At 45.1% G+C, this 14,708-nt stretch overlaps 1 protein-coding gene across 3 annotated transcripts in view; it reads right to left on the reverse strand.

Annotated features, from left to right (window-relative positions):
• Efcab6 (EF-hand calcium binding domain 6) overlaps positions 1-14,708 on the reverse strand; it is a 203,569-nt gene that overhangs the window by 82,561 nt on the left and 106,300 nt on the right. For all 3 annotated transcript variants that reach the window (XM_031351264.1, XM_031351255.1, XM_031351274.1), the window contains one exon: positions 788-898. In XM_031351264.1, the coding sequence (XP_031207124.1) occupies positions 788-898 (111 nt within the window). The remainder of the gene's footprint in view (positions 1-787; positions 899-14,708) is intronic.

Here is a 14,708-nt window from a genome sequence, read left to right on the forward strand (position 1 = left end):
GATGTCTATGTATACATGTGTATTACATATATGTATATATGTGTAGTATGTATATATATGTGTGTGTGTGTGTGTACATATATGTGTATGTGTGTATAAGAAACAACAACAGCAACAACAACAAAAACACCTTTACTGTTTAATTCCTGGCTCATATTAATAAAGATCACATAGACGTATAAACCAGAGACTCCTTGGAGCTAAAGTCTAAACTCTAAAGGGTTGTCTCAGTCCTCCTGTTGTATTTTCCGGTTCTGAGTTGCCACTACACCTTCCAGCTGGAAGTTACGACAGACATTAGACAGGCATTAGCGGCAACAAAACACCGGGCGGGGCCTGAGGGAAGAGAGTGGCTGCAGCATGCAGCAGAGCCACAGGAAAGCGGCTTAGTGAGGCTTTCCCTTTCCATAAAGCACAGCAAGTGAGTGCTTGCACGCGGTCTCCCAGGGGACACATTTGGAGCTGAGGGACGCCTGTGAGCAGGTGTGTGTGCTGGAGGGGCCTTCAAGCTCTGGGTGCGTGGCCCTGCTGGTTTCACTCAGGCAGGTATTTGTTTGTTTGTTTTTCTCTCTAGAAACAAATAAGAACACCATCCCTATCATTTAGGGAAACTTTAAGCAAGAAAAGTGAATGCAAAATCATTTATAAACTGTAAAGTGCTGGGTAGATGTTGGCGGTCAGTGAAGACAGTTGGCCGTTGAATAAATGAAAAAATATAATCTAATACATATTGTGTGAAAAATAACCTAATACATATTGTGACATGTAAACTGTGTCTTAAACATACCTGCCTCTTTTCTTCAGATGAATTGTCTTACTGACTTCGCTCCCCTGCCGCTCATAAATTGTTGTTAGAAACTGCTTCCAGTTGACTTTCGTGGTGGTTTTAAGTCCAAGTCTGCATGAAATGAAAACAACAATATTAAAAACAGGGTTTTTCCCCCCTGTAATATCGCATGAATTAGATACTTAATATGGAGTCAAAACCAGCAGTTATGAATTTATATGAAGTTTCAAATCCAAGGCAAACAAAGTCATTTTGCAAAGTAGCATCACCAATTGATTCCTTAAAGGCAAAGGAAAAAAAATCAGGATTGTAACACCGTGTTCTCTCAATGGTGTCGAGTTCTGAATGAGGACACAAAGGGATTTGGTTAAAATTCTGATGTCCATGAAAGAATTTTTTCAAACTCATTACTTGACAGACTCAATTACCCTGGTTGGCAGGAATGATGACTCTTAAAAGTACTGGTGATCTCAGTTTTGAGGCCTGTGACTGTTCATTGTACATAGCAAAGGGGACTGTACAGCGATTTGGGGCAGAGCTTGTAGGTGGGGAATTTAATAGCATTGCAAGACCCTGGATTTTATCCCTACCCTACAAAATAAATAACAGTAACAATAACAATGAGGGTAACTTTGAGATGGATGGGTACCCTTGGTCGTACAGGTGGCTTAAGCCAGCATGTGAACCCTTACAGGTAGAGAAAGCCATCAGCAGGCAGGCGGGGGTAAGGGGGTGTGGGGCACACTGTAGATTGCCTCTGGGTGTTCTCTTTCATCACTGTCTTCAGAAATGCCTTGAGGGCTATCAGACCCCACACTGTGTGACAAGAACAGCCTGTGGAGTGACTGTCTTTGTCCCCTAGGTTTGCAGACCAGAGAAACATCTGCCCCCAGAGGGTCACAGTCGTGTGTCTTGCTTGTGATAAGGTGTCCCTCAGTCTATGGTTACCATCTCCTGTGTGGACTACATCTACATCTCAAAGGATGCTTCTTTAGGACAAAAATGCCTGTGGCGGTCCCGTCAGCTATGTTGCTGCAAGCAAATCTGTATCCTGCCAGCTCTGACTTCCTTCCACTGACTGACCTGTGCCATGTGCTAGCAGGTTGAGCCTGTGTGCAGCCAACAGTCCACTGCAGAAAGGCCACCAATGTCACCGGACACTGGTCAACTGGTGCCTGTCTTCCCAGAAATCCTCCAAGTGAGAGTGGGGCTGGCTGGCCATAGAGGATAGAGCTGTCAGGGAAGGGTTGGCTTGAGACAGTGAGAACCAGCCCTCACTAAGAGCCTCCACTCAGAGTTAAGTATTTCTGATAATGCTAATTGTATGTTGAACCTATGATACACACACACACACACACACACACACACACACACACACACACCCCTCTTGGTGTGTCTTGTTTTGTGCTTTTCCTTTTTGAACAATATGAACTTCAGGGGACAAGCAGCCCAGTCACTTGAATGGCAGATCTCATCACCGTCCTGTGCCTAGCTGAGCCGCCTCAAAGGGGCGGGTGCTCTAGCCAACCAGTCCTTTGGAAAACAGCTGGATAGCCTCCATGAGAGCTAGCTGTTCACATTCCACTGTCACTCCAAGGGACACTTCAATCCAGCTGTGAAGAACATGGGAACTGACGTGCTGGCTCCCAAAAGGCTCTACTCTAGCCATGATGGTGTCAGCCATTGAAAGCTCTGTGCTGGACCATGGCTCTCCAGGAATGGTCCAGACCTGCTGAGGATTACAGAGACAGCCAGCCTAGTGAACTGAGCAGCTAGGCCTCGCTACGTTAGACAGCATTGCTGGACTACCCAGAGCATATGTTATAATAACCCATTTTGACAGATACTCTTTTCTATGGTTCAGTTCCCTTAGAGAATCCTGTGGATGTATCAACAGTACACATGTTTACCTCAGGTTGTGTTCTCTCTAATAGGCTGACACAGGAAGGCTATACAACAGCCTCACTCCATACTGAACTAAACACGACAAAGCTCAACACACAGTAAAAAGAAAGCTGCCTTCAGAGCAAGAAGTAGATTTCTCAGCTCCTTCTCTTGCGTCATTTCTGTGTGCAGGCTGCCATGCTTCCTGACAGATAATAGACTGAACCTCTGAAACTGGACACGGGAACCCTGCCCGACTAGTGGCTCTGGTTTCTCCCGATCTGTGCTCGTTTACCTTGGGTGTGAACTCTGCAGCCAGTCCCACAGCACCCAGAGGAAGCTCAAATCCCATGGGCTCTAACACACCCAGGATCACAGGATCCGAGGATCCCACCAACTTGGTCACACCAGGATCTCAGGGTCCCAGAGGCAGCTTGACTCCCAGGAACTCTGACAAACTTGGAATCTCTGAATCCCTGGATCCCAGAATCCCAGAATCACAGAGACAGCTGGACTCTGAGGAGTTCTGACACAACCAGGATTACAGGAAGGACAGGCTCCAGTCAGATATAGTGAAGGCAGGTAGCACTAGAGATAATCAGATGGCAGGAGGCAAGCATTAAGAACATAAGCAACAGAAACCAAGGTTACTTGGCATCATCAGAACCAAATTCTCACTCTATAGCAAGTCCTGGATACACCATCCCACCGGAAAAGCAAGACCTGGATCTAAAATTACTTTTCATGATGATGATAGAGGACTTTAAGAAGGACATAAATAACTTCCTTAAAGAAATACAGGAAAACACAGGTAAACAGAAGCCCTTAATGGGAAAACACAAAAATCCCTTAAAGAATTACAGGAAAACACAATCAAACCAGTGAAGGAAATGAACAAAACCATCCAAGATCTAAAAATGGAAATAGAAACAATTAAAAAAAATCACAAAGTGAGACAACCCTGGGGTTAGAAAAATCTAGGAAAGAGATCAGGAATCATAGATGCAAGTATCACCAACAGAATACAAGAGATAGAAAAGAGAATCTCAGGTGCAGAAGATACCATAGAAAACATTGACACAACAGTTAAAGAAAATGCAAAATGCAAAAAGACTCCTAACCCAAAACATCCAGGAAATCCAGGACACAATGAGAAGATCAAACCTAAGGATAATAGGTATAGAAGAGAGCAAAGATTCCCAACTTAAAGGGCCGGTAAATATCTTCAACAAAATTATAGAAGAAAACTTCCCTAACCTAAAGAAAGAGATGCCCATGAACATACAAGAAGCCTACAGAACTCCAAACAGACTGAACCAAAAAAGAAATTCCTCTTTTCACATAATAATCAAAACACTACATGCATTAAACAAAGAAAGAATATTAAAAGCAGTAAGGGAAAAATGTCAAGTAACGTATAAAGGCAGGCCTATCAGAATTACACCAAACTTCTCACCAGAGACTATGAAAGCTAGAAGATCCTGGGCAGATGTCATACAGACCCTAAGAGAACATAAATGCCAGCCAAGACTGCTTATTATACCCAGCAAAACTCTCAATTACCATAGACGGAAAAACCAAGATATTCCATAACAAAACCAAATTTACATAATATCTTTCCACAAATCCAGCCCTACAAAGGATAAAAGATGGAAAACACCAACACAATGTTTCCTAAATGATAGGGATGGTGTTCCTGGGAGTAAGGAGGGAAATTACACCTTAGAAAAAGCAAAAAAGTAATCTTTCAACAAACCTAAATGAAGATAGCCACACAAACATAATTCCACCTCTAACAACAAAAATAAAAGGAAGTAACAATCACTTTTCCTTAATATCTTTTGACATCAATGGACTCCATTACCCAATAAAAAAGACATAGACTAACAGACTGGATACATAAACAGGACCCATCATTTTGCTGCATACAGGAAATACACCTCAGTAACAAAGACAGACACTACCTCAGAGTAAAGGGCTGGAAAACTATTTTCCAAGAAAATGGTCCCAAGAAACAAGCTTGAGTAGCTATTCTAATATCAAATAAAATCAACTTTCAACCAAAAGTTATCAAAAAGGATAAGGAAGAACACTTCATACTAGTCAAAGGAAAAATCTACCAAGACAAATTCTCAATTCTGAACATCTATGCTCCAAGTGCAAGGGCACCCACATTCATAAAAGAAACTTTACTAAAGCTCAAAGCACACATCACACTCCACACAATAATAGTGGGAGACTTCAACACCCCACTCTCAGCAATGGACAGATCATGGAAACAGAATCTAAACAGAGACACAGTGAAGCTAACAAGTTATGAACCATATGGATCTAACATATTTATAGAACATTTCATTCTAAAGCAAAAGAATATACCTTCTTCTCAGCATCTCATGGTACCTTTTCAAAAATTGACCATATAATTGGTCACAAAATAGGCCTCAATAGATATAAGAAGATTGAAATAATCCCATGCACCCTATCAGATCACCATGGACTAAGGCTGGTCTTAAATTCCAACAGAAAACACACATGTACATGGAAGCTGAACAATACTCAAAGATAACTTGGTCAAGGAAGAAATAAAAGACTTTTTAGAATTTAATGAAAATGAAGGCATATCATATCAAAACTTATGGGACACAATGAAAGCAGTGGTAAGAGGAAAACTCATTGCTCTAAGTGCCTCCAAAAGGAAACTGGAGAGAGCTTACACTGCAGCTTGACAGCACACCTGAAAGCTCTAGAACAAAAAGAAGCAAATATACCCAAGAGGAGTAGACAGCAGGAAATAATCAAACCAAATAGAAACAAAAATAACTATACAAAGAATCAACAAAACCAGGAGCTGGTTCTTTGAGAAAATCAACAAAATAGATAAACCCTTAGCCAGACTAACCAGAGGGCACAGAAAGAGTATCCAAATTAATAAAATCAGAAATGAAAAGGGAGACATAACAACAGAAACTGGAAATTCAAAAAGTCATCAGATCCTACTACAAAAGTTTATACTCAACTAAATTAGAAAATCTGGATGAAATGGACAATTTTCTAGACACATACCAGGTGCCAATGTTAAAACAGGATCAGATAAACCATCTAAACAGTCCCATAACCCCTAAAGAAATAGAAACAGTCATTGATAGTCCCCCAACCAAAAAATGCCCAGGACCAGATGGGTTTAGTGCAGAATTCTATCAGACCACTAAAGAAAACCTAATACCAATACTCTTCAAACTATTCCACAAAATAGAAACAGAAGGTACACTACCCAATTTGTTCTGTGAAGCCACAACTATGCTTATACCTAAACCACAAAAAGACCCAACAAAGAAAGAGAACTTTAGCTCCCTTATTAACATTGATGCAAAAATACTCGATAAAATTCTTGCCAACTGAATCCAAGAACACATCAAAATGATCATTCACTACAGTCAAGTGGCTTCATCCCAGGGATGCAGGGATGGTTCAATATATAGAAATCTGTCAACATAATCCACTACATAAACCAATTCAAAGAAAAAAATTACACGATCATTTCATTAGATGCTGAAAAAGCATTTGACAAAAGTTAGCATCCCTTCATGTTAATTAAAAGTCTTGGAAAGATCAGGAATTCAAGGCCCATGTCTAAATATAGTAGAAGCAATATACAGCAAACCAGTAGCCAACATCAAACTAAATGGAGAGAAACTTGAAGCAATCCCACTAAAGTCAGGGACTAGCAAGGCTGCCCACTCTCTCCCTATCTACTCAATTTAGTACTTGGAAGTCCTAGACAGAGCAATTAGACAACAAAAGGAGGTCAAAAGGATACAAGTTGGAAAGGAAGAAGTAAAAATATCACTATTTGCAGATGATGATAGAATACTTAAGTGACCACAAAAATTCCACCAGAGAACTCCTAAACCTGATAAACAACTTCAGCAAAGTAGTTGGATGTAAAATTAACTCAAGCAAATCAGTGGCCTTCCTCTACACAAAGGATAAACAGGCTGAGAAAGAAATTAGGGAAACAACACCCTTCACAATAGTCACAAATAATATAAAATACCTTGGTGTGACTCTAACTAAGCAAGTGAAAGATCTGTTTGACAAGTACTTCAAGTCTCTGAAGAAGGAAATTGAAGAAGACCTCAGAAGATGGAAAGATCTCCCATGCTCATGGATTGGCAGGATTAATATAGTAAAAATGGCCATCTTGCTGAAAGCAATCTACAGATTCAATTTATCTGTAGGTAAATTTATCTGTAGGCAGGGTCCCCAATAGAGGAGTTAGAGAAAGAACTGAAGGAGTTGAAGGGGTTTGCAACCCCATATGTACTGGCTGGTTTTGTGTGTCAACTTGACACAGGCTGGAGTTATCACAGAGAAGGGAGTTTCATGGAGTTCCAGCCTCCATGAGATCCAGCTGTGGGGCAATTTCTCAATTAGTGATCAAGGTGGTAGGGCCCCTTGTGGATGGTGCCATCCCTGGGCTTGGGTTCTATAAGAGAGCAGGCTGAGCAAGCCAGGGGGAAGCAAGCCAGTAAGGAACTCCATGGCCTCTGTGTCAGCTCCTGCTTCCTGACCTGCTTGAGTTCCAGTCCTGACTTTCTCTGGTGATCAACAGCAATGTGGAAGTGTAAGCTGAATAAACTCTTTCCTCCCCAACTTGCTTCTTGGTCATGATGTTTGTGCAGGAATAGAAACCCTGACTAAGACACCATAGGAAGAACAACAATATCAACCAACCAGAACCCCCCAAAAGCTCCCAGGGACTAAAGAGTACACACGGCTCCAACTGCATATGTAGCAGAGGATGGCCTTGTCATGCATCAATGGGAGGAGAGATCCTTGGTCCTATGAAGGCTTGATAGATGCCCCAATATAGGGGAATGGAGGGTGGGAGGTGAGTTTGGGTGGGTGGGTGGAGGAACATCCTCAAAGAAGCAGGGGGAGGGAGGATAGGATAGGGAGTTTCCTGGGTGGGTGGGGGAAGGAGGAAAGAGGATAGCATTTGAAAAGTAAATAAAGAAAATATCCAATAAAAAAGAAAAACAAACAAACAAATAAAAAGAAAAGCAACCAAGGAAGGAACCAACACCTACAAGTTGTTCTGTGACCTACACAAGCACACACATACACAGGTACACACATGTGTGCAAGAGCGGACACATACACACATGCATGCACACACACTGTAAGGAGAAATGAAAACATCAATTGCAATCACGAACAGGCAAATCAAAACAAGAAACTATACTGCTGACTATCAAATTAGCAAGGATTCAAAGCATCCGTGTTAAGTGCCTGCCAAAAAACGCTCTTGTGAGCCTCCCTTGTAAGAATAAATTAGCACCTTCGTGCCGTGCATTTTAGCAATATGTAATATAAACCTTAAAATGGTTCAAGCCCTTTGACTTGAGGGATGACAAGATGCATTTCAGGTTTTTAAAACAGAATTCAAATGTTTCTGATGCAATCTTCTGTGAGAAAACAGACCATAATTATACCTCAGACATTTCTAGCTATGTGTCTATGTGAGCTTGTATATGCGAGTATGTATACTCACAGATCTTGAAATGAAATAGAGAATGAGCAGCAGCTATCTCTAGCTTCGTTAGCAGTGGCTACCCCTGCCTGTATTCGCAGCACTGTTTCTGGCTGTATTTATAGTGGCTGTCACTAACTTTTATGTGAATAGGTAATCCAATCTCTCCTTTACAGTTTCCTTGCTTTCCTGTTTGGAACGCATGTGGCTCTATATGGAACACGACTAGGCACGGCTTTTAAAAACAACATTCTTTCCCTTGAATTTCCATGAGTAGCACTAGTAACCTAAGTCATAACAAGAGAGTGCCCTCCACGTGGGACTGGGAGCAAGCCTTGGGTCTTGTGGGCCATCTATCTGGCTCTTGTCCTCTCTCTAGCACTTGGGGACCCTTTCCTGTCCCGGGTGACCCTCTTATCCTCTCTAGCACTTGGGGACCCTTTCCTGTCCCGGGTGACCCCCTTGTCCTCTCTCTAGCACTTGGGGACCCTTTACTGTCCCAGGTGACCCCCTTGTCCTCTCTCTAGCACTCGGGGATCCTTTCCTGTCCCGGGTGACCCCCTTGTCCTCTCTCTAGCACTTGGGGACACTTTATTGTCCCAGGTGACCCCCTTGTCCTCTCTCTAGCACTTGGGGACCTTTTACTGTCCCAGGTGACCCTCTTGTTCTCTCTCTAACACTTGGGGACATTTTACTGTCCCAGGTGACCCCCTTGTCCTCCCTCTAGCACTTGGGGACCCTTTACTGTCCCGGGTGACCCCCTTGTCCTCTCTCTAGCACTTGGGGACCTTTTACTGTCCCAGGTGGCCCTCTTGTCCTCTCTAGCACTCGGGACCTTTTACTGTCCCAGGTGACCCTCTTGTCCTCTCTCTAGCACTCAGGGACCCTTACTGTCCCAGGTGACCCCTACTCTGGATCTGAGTCAACACCCCGCCTGCACCCTGTATCTTTCCCACCCTAAGAACCAGGGTGGAGAAACGTCGGGTGCATCATACTGTACATGGTGTGACGATGGCTACTGTCAAAGGAGGCAACACAAGGTGGCAAGAACAGAGATCAGTCATGTGGGTCCAGGATCCTGAGAGCTTTGCGAGGAAGACACAGAAGGAAGTTCCCTGCAGAATGTGGCATGCATACCAGTGAGGAGGGCAGGAGGAAGACTCACCGGAGAGGACAGAACCACCATGGCTCACACTGTCCCCTCCTCAGTGCCTAAAGCTTCAACATTGTCCTCTCCAGCCACTGTCACCCTCTGGGCAGGCTTACCTGTACATCTCGCCTGCTGAGCCAGCCATACAGTCTGGTTGTTAGGGAGTCTACACCTGCCCTGCTGGCCTTGACACCCTGCTTCTCCTAGCTGCAAAGGTGATACTGTGGTTTTGTTCTAATGAGCATGCTGAACTCTAATGTGCATGCAAAGTGAAACTCTTAGTCTGACCCAGTCCCTCTTTTGCCTTAAACTCCACTGAGCTACCTCCTACAAATGGCAGGCTCTTTCCTCCGCAGTGAGCCCAGCCTGGCTGATGTCCTAAGGGTGCACAGGGCCTTCTGCCTACCCCTCTAGCTTCCCAGCTCTGTGCTCTCAGGCTGACTGCCAAGTGGCTCATCAGTGGGCAGTCCTCTGGCTCCTGTCAGGTTTTCTGGTAACTGAGCATGGAATGAGAGGCCCAAGTGATACAGTGTGTATGTCAGGACAAAAACTGTGTTTCTTTAAGGCCCAAGCTCCTGCAGCTGTGGGTTAAAGGAGTCACCAGAACACTACAGAATGCTCAAAATGCTTCATGCATGTGAGGATTTCCAGCCATAACAAAGTATACATGGGGTGCTTGGGTAGAACCAAAATGCAGCCAGGTACAACTGGCTCTGGAGATCTATACAGAAAGCCCCAGTATAATGAACAGATGCCAGAACTAAGCCTTTCATGTGGAAATTCCCATGGCCTTTGCCTAGGACCCAAACACAGCCTAGCAGTCATACCAGAGCTCCTAGATCGAGGACAGCCCTGAATACTTACAGAGAGCAAGCAAAAAAGCCAAGGCTACAACGGAGTTTCCTCCCAGCCTGCTCCACGGCAGTGGCTCTCAACCTGTGTGTCGTGACCCCCTTCTAAGGGGTCACATACCAGATATTTATGATTCCTAACAGAAGCAACATTCCAGTTATGAAGTAGCAATTCAATAACTACGGTTGAGGGTCACCACAACGTGAGGAGCTATATGAAAGGGTCACAGTGTTAGGGAGGTTGAGAGCCAGTGCTCTAAGGCATCTCATTCATGCCAGCCTTTGATAAGAAAGGACGCCCCAAGCAGTTGGGGTGTCGGCAAATGGGGTTCTGAAGGATGACGGCCATGGAAAGCCACAGGAGCAGCAAGGTCTGTTGGGTAGAGCATAGGCTCACGGAAGTGATGGGTGAGAGTCAAGCTCATTTCGCAGAGGGACTCTCAGGATTACAGTCTCCGCCTGCAGCTGTTTCCCCATCTCCAAAATAAGACATGGAGATGGGACTGTTGGTCAGTGTGGAGCCCTTGCACTGTCTGGTGGGTGAGGAAGAGCCAGAGTGGCAGAATGGGCCCGGTGGAATAGCAGCTCACACCAGAAAATGGAGGAAGTCCTGCTTCTCTCTGTTTGCCTGTGGCTACTGCTAATGAGCGAAAGGATGTGAGCTGCTTCCTACCATATTTCCATTGAAGTCACTGTCTGGTCAACACAAAAGCTACCTGGGCCTGAGACAGTGGCTGTGGATACCTATAACACACATAGATCCGCACAGCCCTGGCATTGCCTTTGCAGCTGTGGACAGAGTGACTGGCAATTTTCCGGTGTCTCACAGCAAAGGTTCCTTCTCGTGGCAGGGATAGCAGAACTTCACGTGGCATTAAGCCTGTTGACCCACCTGCTTTTTGTGGGAACAAAACACGAAAGGACTCTGACGCAGTTTCCTCACACCCTGTTCTCCTGTGCCTCAATCACCACACTGGACACTTGTAAGAATCAAATCATTGTAGGAGACATTTTCAGTATGAGGTGCACTTAGAACTCACCGGAGTCACAGGCAGCAAGAGGTACCAGGCCCTTGTCTTCCCTACCTGGCACCTGGCACCTGGTGCCTGGTGCCTGTTTCTCTAAGCACTGTCAGTTTATCCTAGAGTTGAAAAGTTACAGGCAGTTGGCTGTCTGACAGTCCTGGGTGAGAGAAGGAGGGACTCTTGAGGCCCAGGATGTGCATTAGATACATTAGATAAAAGTTTTGAGACTTTAACCAATAGGATAAGAAATTTCGGGGATGAGGGATGTTAGACACCGGGAAGGTTAGACCTTTCTGAATAACTCACAATGAAGAGTCCAGGCTGTTGGGCCAGAACCCCTGCTTATCCCCTGCACAGGCTGGGAAACCCCATCTGCCCTCCTTCCTCAAGCCCCACCCACACAGAGAAAATTCCCCGCCCACCTGGAAGGAACTCCAGTCCTTGTCTCTCGCGGGCAACCCAAGAGAGCCCACCTAGGGGCTCAGTTTTTGACCATATATGGACACCATCCTAGTTCCTAGCTGGCATGTCATCACGCCATACCCAAGCTCTATAAAACCCCCTTGCTTTAACTTGGATGTGTGACTTCACTCACCTCCACCTGTGAGGTCAGTAAACCCACCTGAGAGCTGCCTCCCAATAAATCTGTCTATCTATTTTTAATCTGGCCTAACCTGGCCTACATCTGCATCACTCCTATATCACAGGGGGACAGAAAAATGCAATTAGGAATATAAACCCATCACTGTGTGCCAGATCAGGCCCACCAGTCATGCTTGCCTTTTCTCTGAGCTGAGTTCCACCTTGCAAGGTCATAGAGTAAACCACTTTGCTTTCGCTACTCTGCGACTCCTGGACTCTCTACTATGAAGTTAGTGTTTCTCACATAATCACATACTGATTATGGCTTTGCAGTTACTGGATCTGGAAGAACGAAGGGGAAACAGCCCTGAGGGCTGCAGAAAGAACTGTGAGTTCAAAGGGGAGGAGAGGACGACATGAAGATCAAGGGTTCCAGTGCCTGCAAAGTGCCTAGGGGTTTGGGATACTGAGCTTTGAGTCCTATCAGTTGGAATAGTCCTGTTAAAGGCTGCTGGTCCTTGTACCACCCATCACAAAGACATGCATGCCTGGGATGCCTGGGTTGGTCCAGTGATTCTGATCATTTGCGTAAGGAAGCCATCTTTGCTGCAGATGGTCTAGGCAGGAGGGAGCCTGCTAACCCAAGACACCCCATGCTGCCTTCCATTTGTTTCAGGTCAAGGGGGACTCTGAATGGAGCAGCTGGGACCACTCAGGGACAAGAGCTTAGTAGACACTGAAAGCCAGACAAGACCTGCCGATGTAAACACAGACCTCGGTGGTAAGATCGGGACTCTTCAGACTACGTCTGGTTTCCCATGATGCACTGAGTCTACAGCAGAGAGCAATTAAGGACACCTTTGGCTAAAAGAGGGTTGTGGAAACAACCCTGTGGACCAGATGACCCCAGCACCATTCCTGGCAAGCACTCATGACTCTCTGCTCCTAGCTCAGCCCCAGTGCAGGCTGCTTATTGGTAGAATCTGACAGGGCTTTCCTTCACAAGGGAATGACATTCTGAGTCTTCAACATTCACCATTTAAACTGAAAAAAAAAAGTAACATTAGGAACAAGTAACTGCAGCAGCTCGGGGCACCAGTGTCCTCTCTAAAGCCATAATGGAGAATAAACCAGTTTTCCTTCAGTGAATGGGCCACTCCATTCTACAGAGGATCTACACAGAAGGGTTTGTGCACAGTAGAAATCTACACAGGGAACACAGGTTGGATCACATTATGAACAATCACTTAAGATACAGTAAAGCAGACATCAGAACCAAAGCCAGCTGCGTGACAGGGCTTGCTTGTAAGCCTGGTGACCCAGCCCCATGTGATGGAACCAGAGACCTGATTCCTGTGAGTTGTCCTCAGACCTCCACATGTGTGCTATACCATGAGCATGCACATGTGTAGGGGTGGGTGTGAGGCACATGCTCATGTGCACACACACACACACATACAAATATAAAAAAAATATGGATAAGCTATTTTTAAAACATTGGGGAGAGAGGTGGTAGTTTAATAGACAGCAACAGAAAAATAAATCATTCATTTGGAAAAGAATTTAATTTGAACATCCAATTTATATTACAATGGATTGAAGTGTTTAATTTTAAGAACGAGACATGAGCTAGAACAGAGCTCCCAGCCCAAGCTGGGGAGGAATGATGACTGACAAATCTAAATGACAGAAGACAACGAAGGAAGAGAAGATGGACGAGTTTGATTATATTAAAACACAAACTTGAGTATCACATTAATGGAAGGAAAGAGCAAGCTGAGAGAGAGCTCTTACAAGGATCAGGTTCTCTTCGGATGCACACCTAATCATAAAGAATTAAGCCTGAAGGTGATAAAGTTCACTTTAACCCCTTCTGTTTGAGCTGACAGCTCATGAGGATGTGAGGAAGATCCCCACCCAGGGAGGCAGAGTCACAGCAGGTTGGTACCTGAAGACAGCCAACGTCGGTGTCAGGCCCACAAAGACAAATTAAGACAATTACTGGGCACCGCTTCATGACTCACATTCAATCAATATTTAAAATGTTAATGTGCAACTCGGGGAGGGGAAGTGAAACTAGATCACTCTCAGTGAGAGATGGCAACGTACACCACTAGGGTGTTGTTCTGCGAGGACAGCTGGGCAATCCTGCAAAAACCTCACTTCCGCACTGCAGAGTACAAGGTCAGTGGCTTCCCTAGCCTGCAGGAAAGTCCAGCCAGCGTGCAGTATGCTCTGTAGTGGCAGACTTGACAGAGCTGTCCTCTGACCTCCACGTGTGTGGTCTAACATGGGGACTGTTGCGTGTGAGTTTGTCCTCTGGGCCACACAACTACCATCTTGGAAAGTTCAGCTGTGTTTTCTTGCAAAAGATCCCGACAGCTGGGCCTGTTGACTGTTTACAGCCCCTTTGAATGGGTGGGAGTCTAGGAGACCCTCACCTGAGTATCCACCCCACTTTGGAAGGGTGGGAGTCTAGGAGACCCTTACCTGAGCATCTGCCCCCCCATCACCTATTTGCAACTCTGCTTTAGCTGCACTTGGCCATGGGAAAAGCTAAAGTGTACAGGTCTGAAAAGACTGGGGATGGGGGGGGGTCCAGCTATGTGGGTAAGGGGACGTCCTCACTCCTGCCGGGTAGAGGCTTTCCAGGGGCCTGTGGGGGTAGGCATACCCTCACACCTGCCTGCAACCCCTCACCTACAATAAACTAGGGGACCCAATAAACTCATTGGATTTTCAGAGTGAACTCTGGCAGAATCATGCCTTTGTTTGTCCTTGGGGGCTTAAGAGAAGAGGAGGGAGCAGGAATTTTAGCAACATGAACGTGGAGAGGGGGTGGGGAAGGAGAAGAGAATATCTCCCATCTTCAACATCAACAATCTTAAACCAAACC

The sequence above is a fragment of the Mastomys coucha genome, unplaced genomic scaffold (assembly GCF_008632895.1).
Source record: "Mastomys coucha isolate ucsf_1 unplaced genomic scaffold, UCSF_Mcou_1 pScaffold11, whole genome shotgun sequence".
Lineage (NCBI taxonomy): Eukaryota > Metazoa > Chordata > Mammalia > Rodentia > Muridae > Mastomys > Mastomys coucha.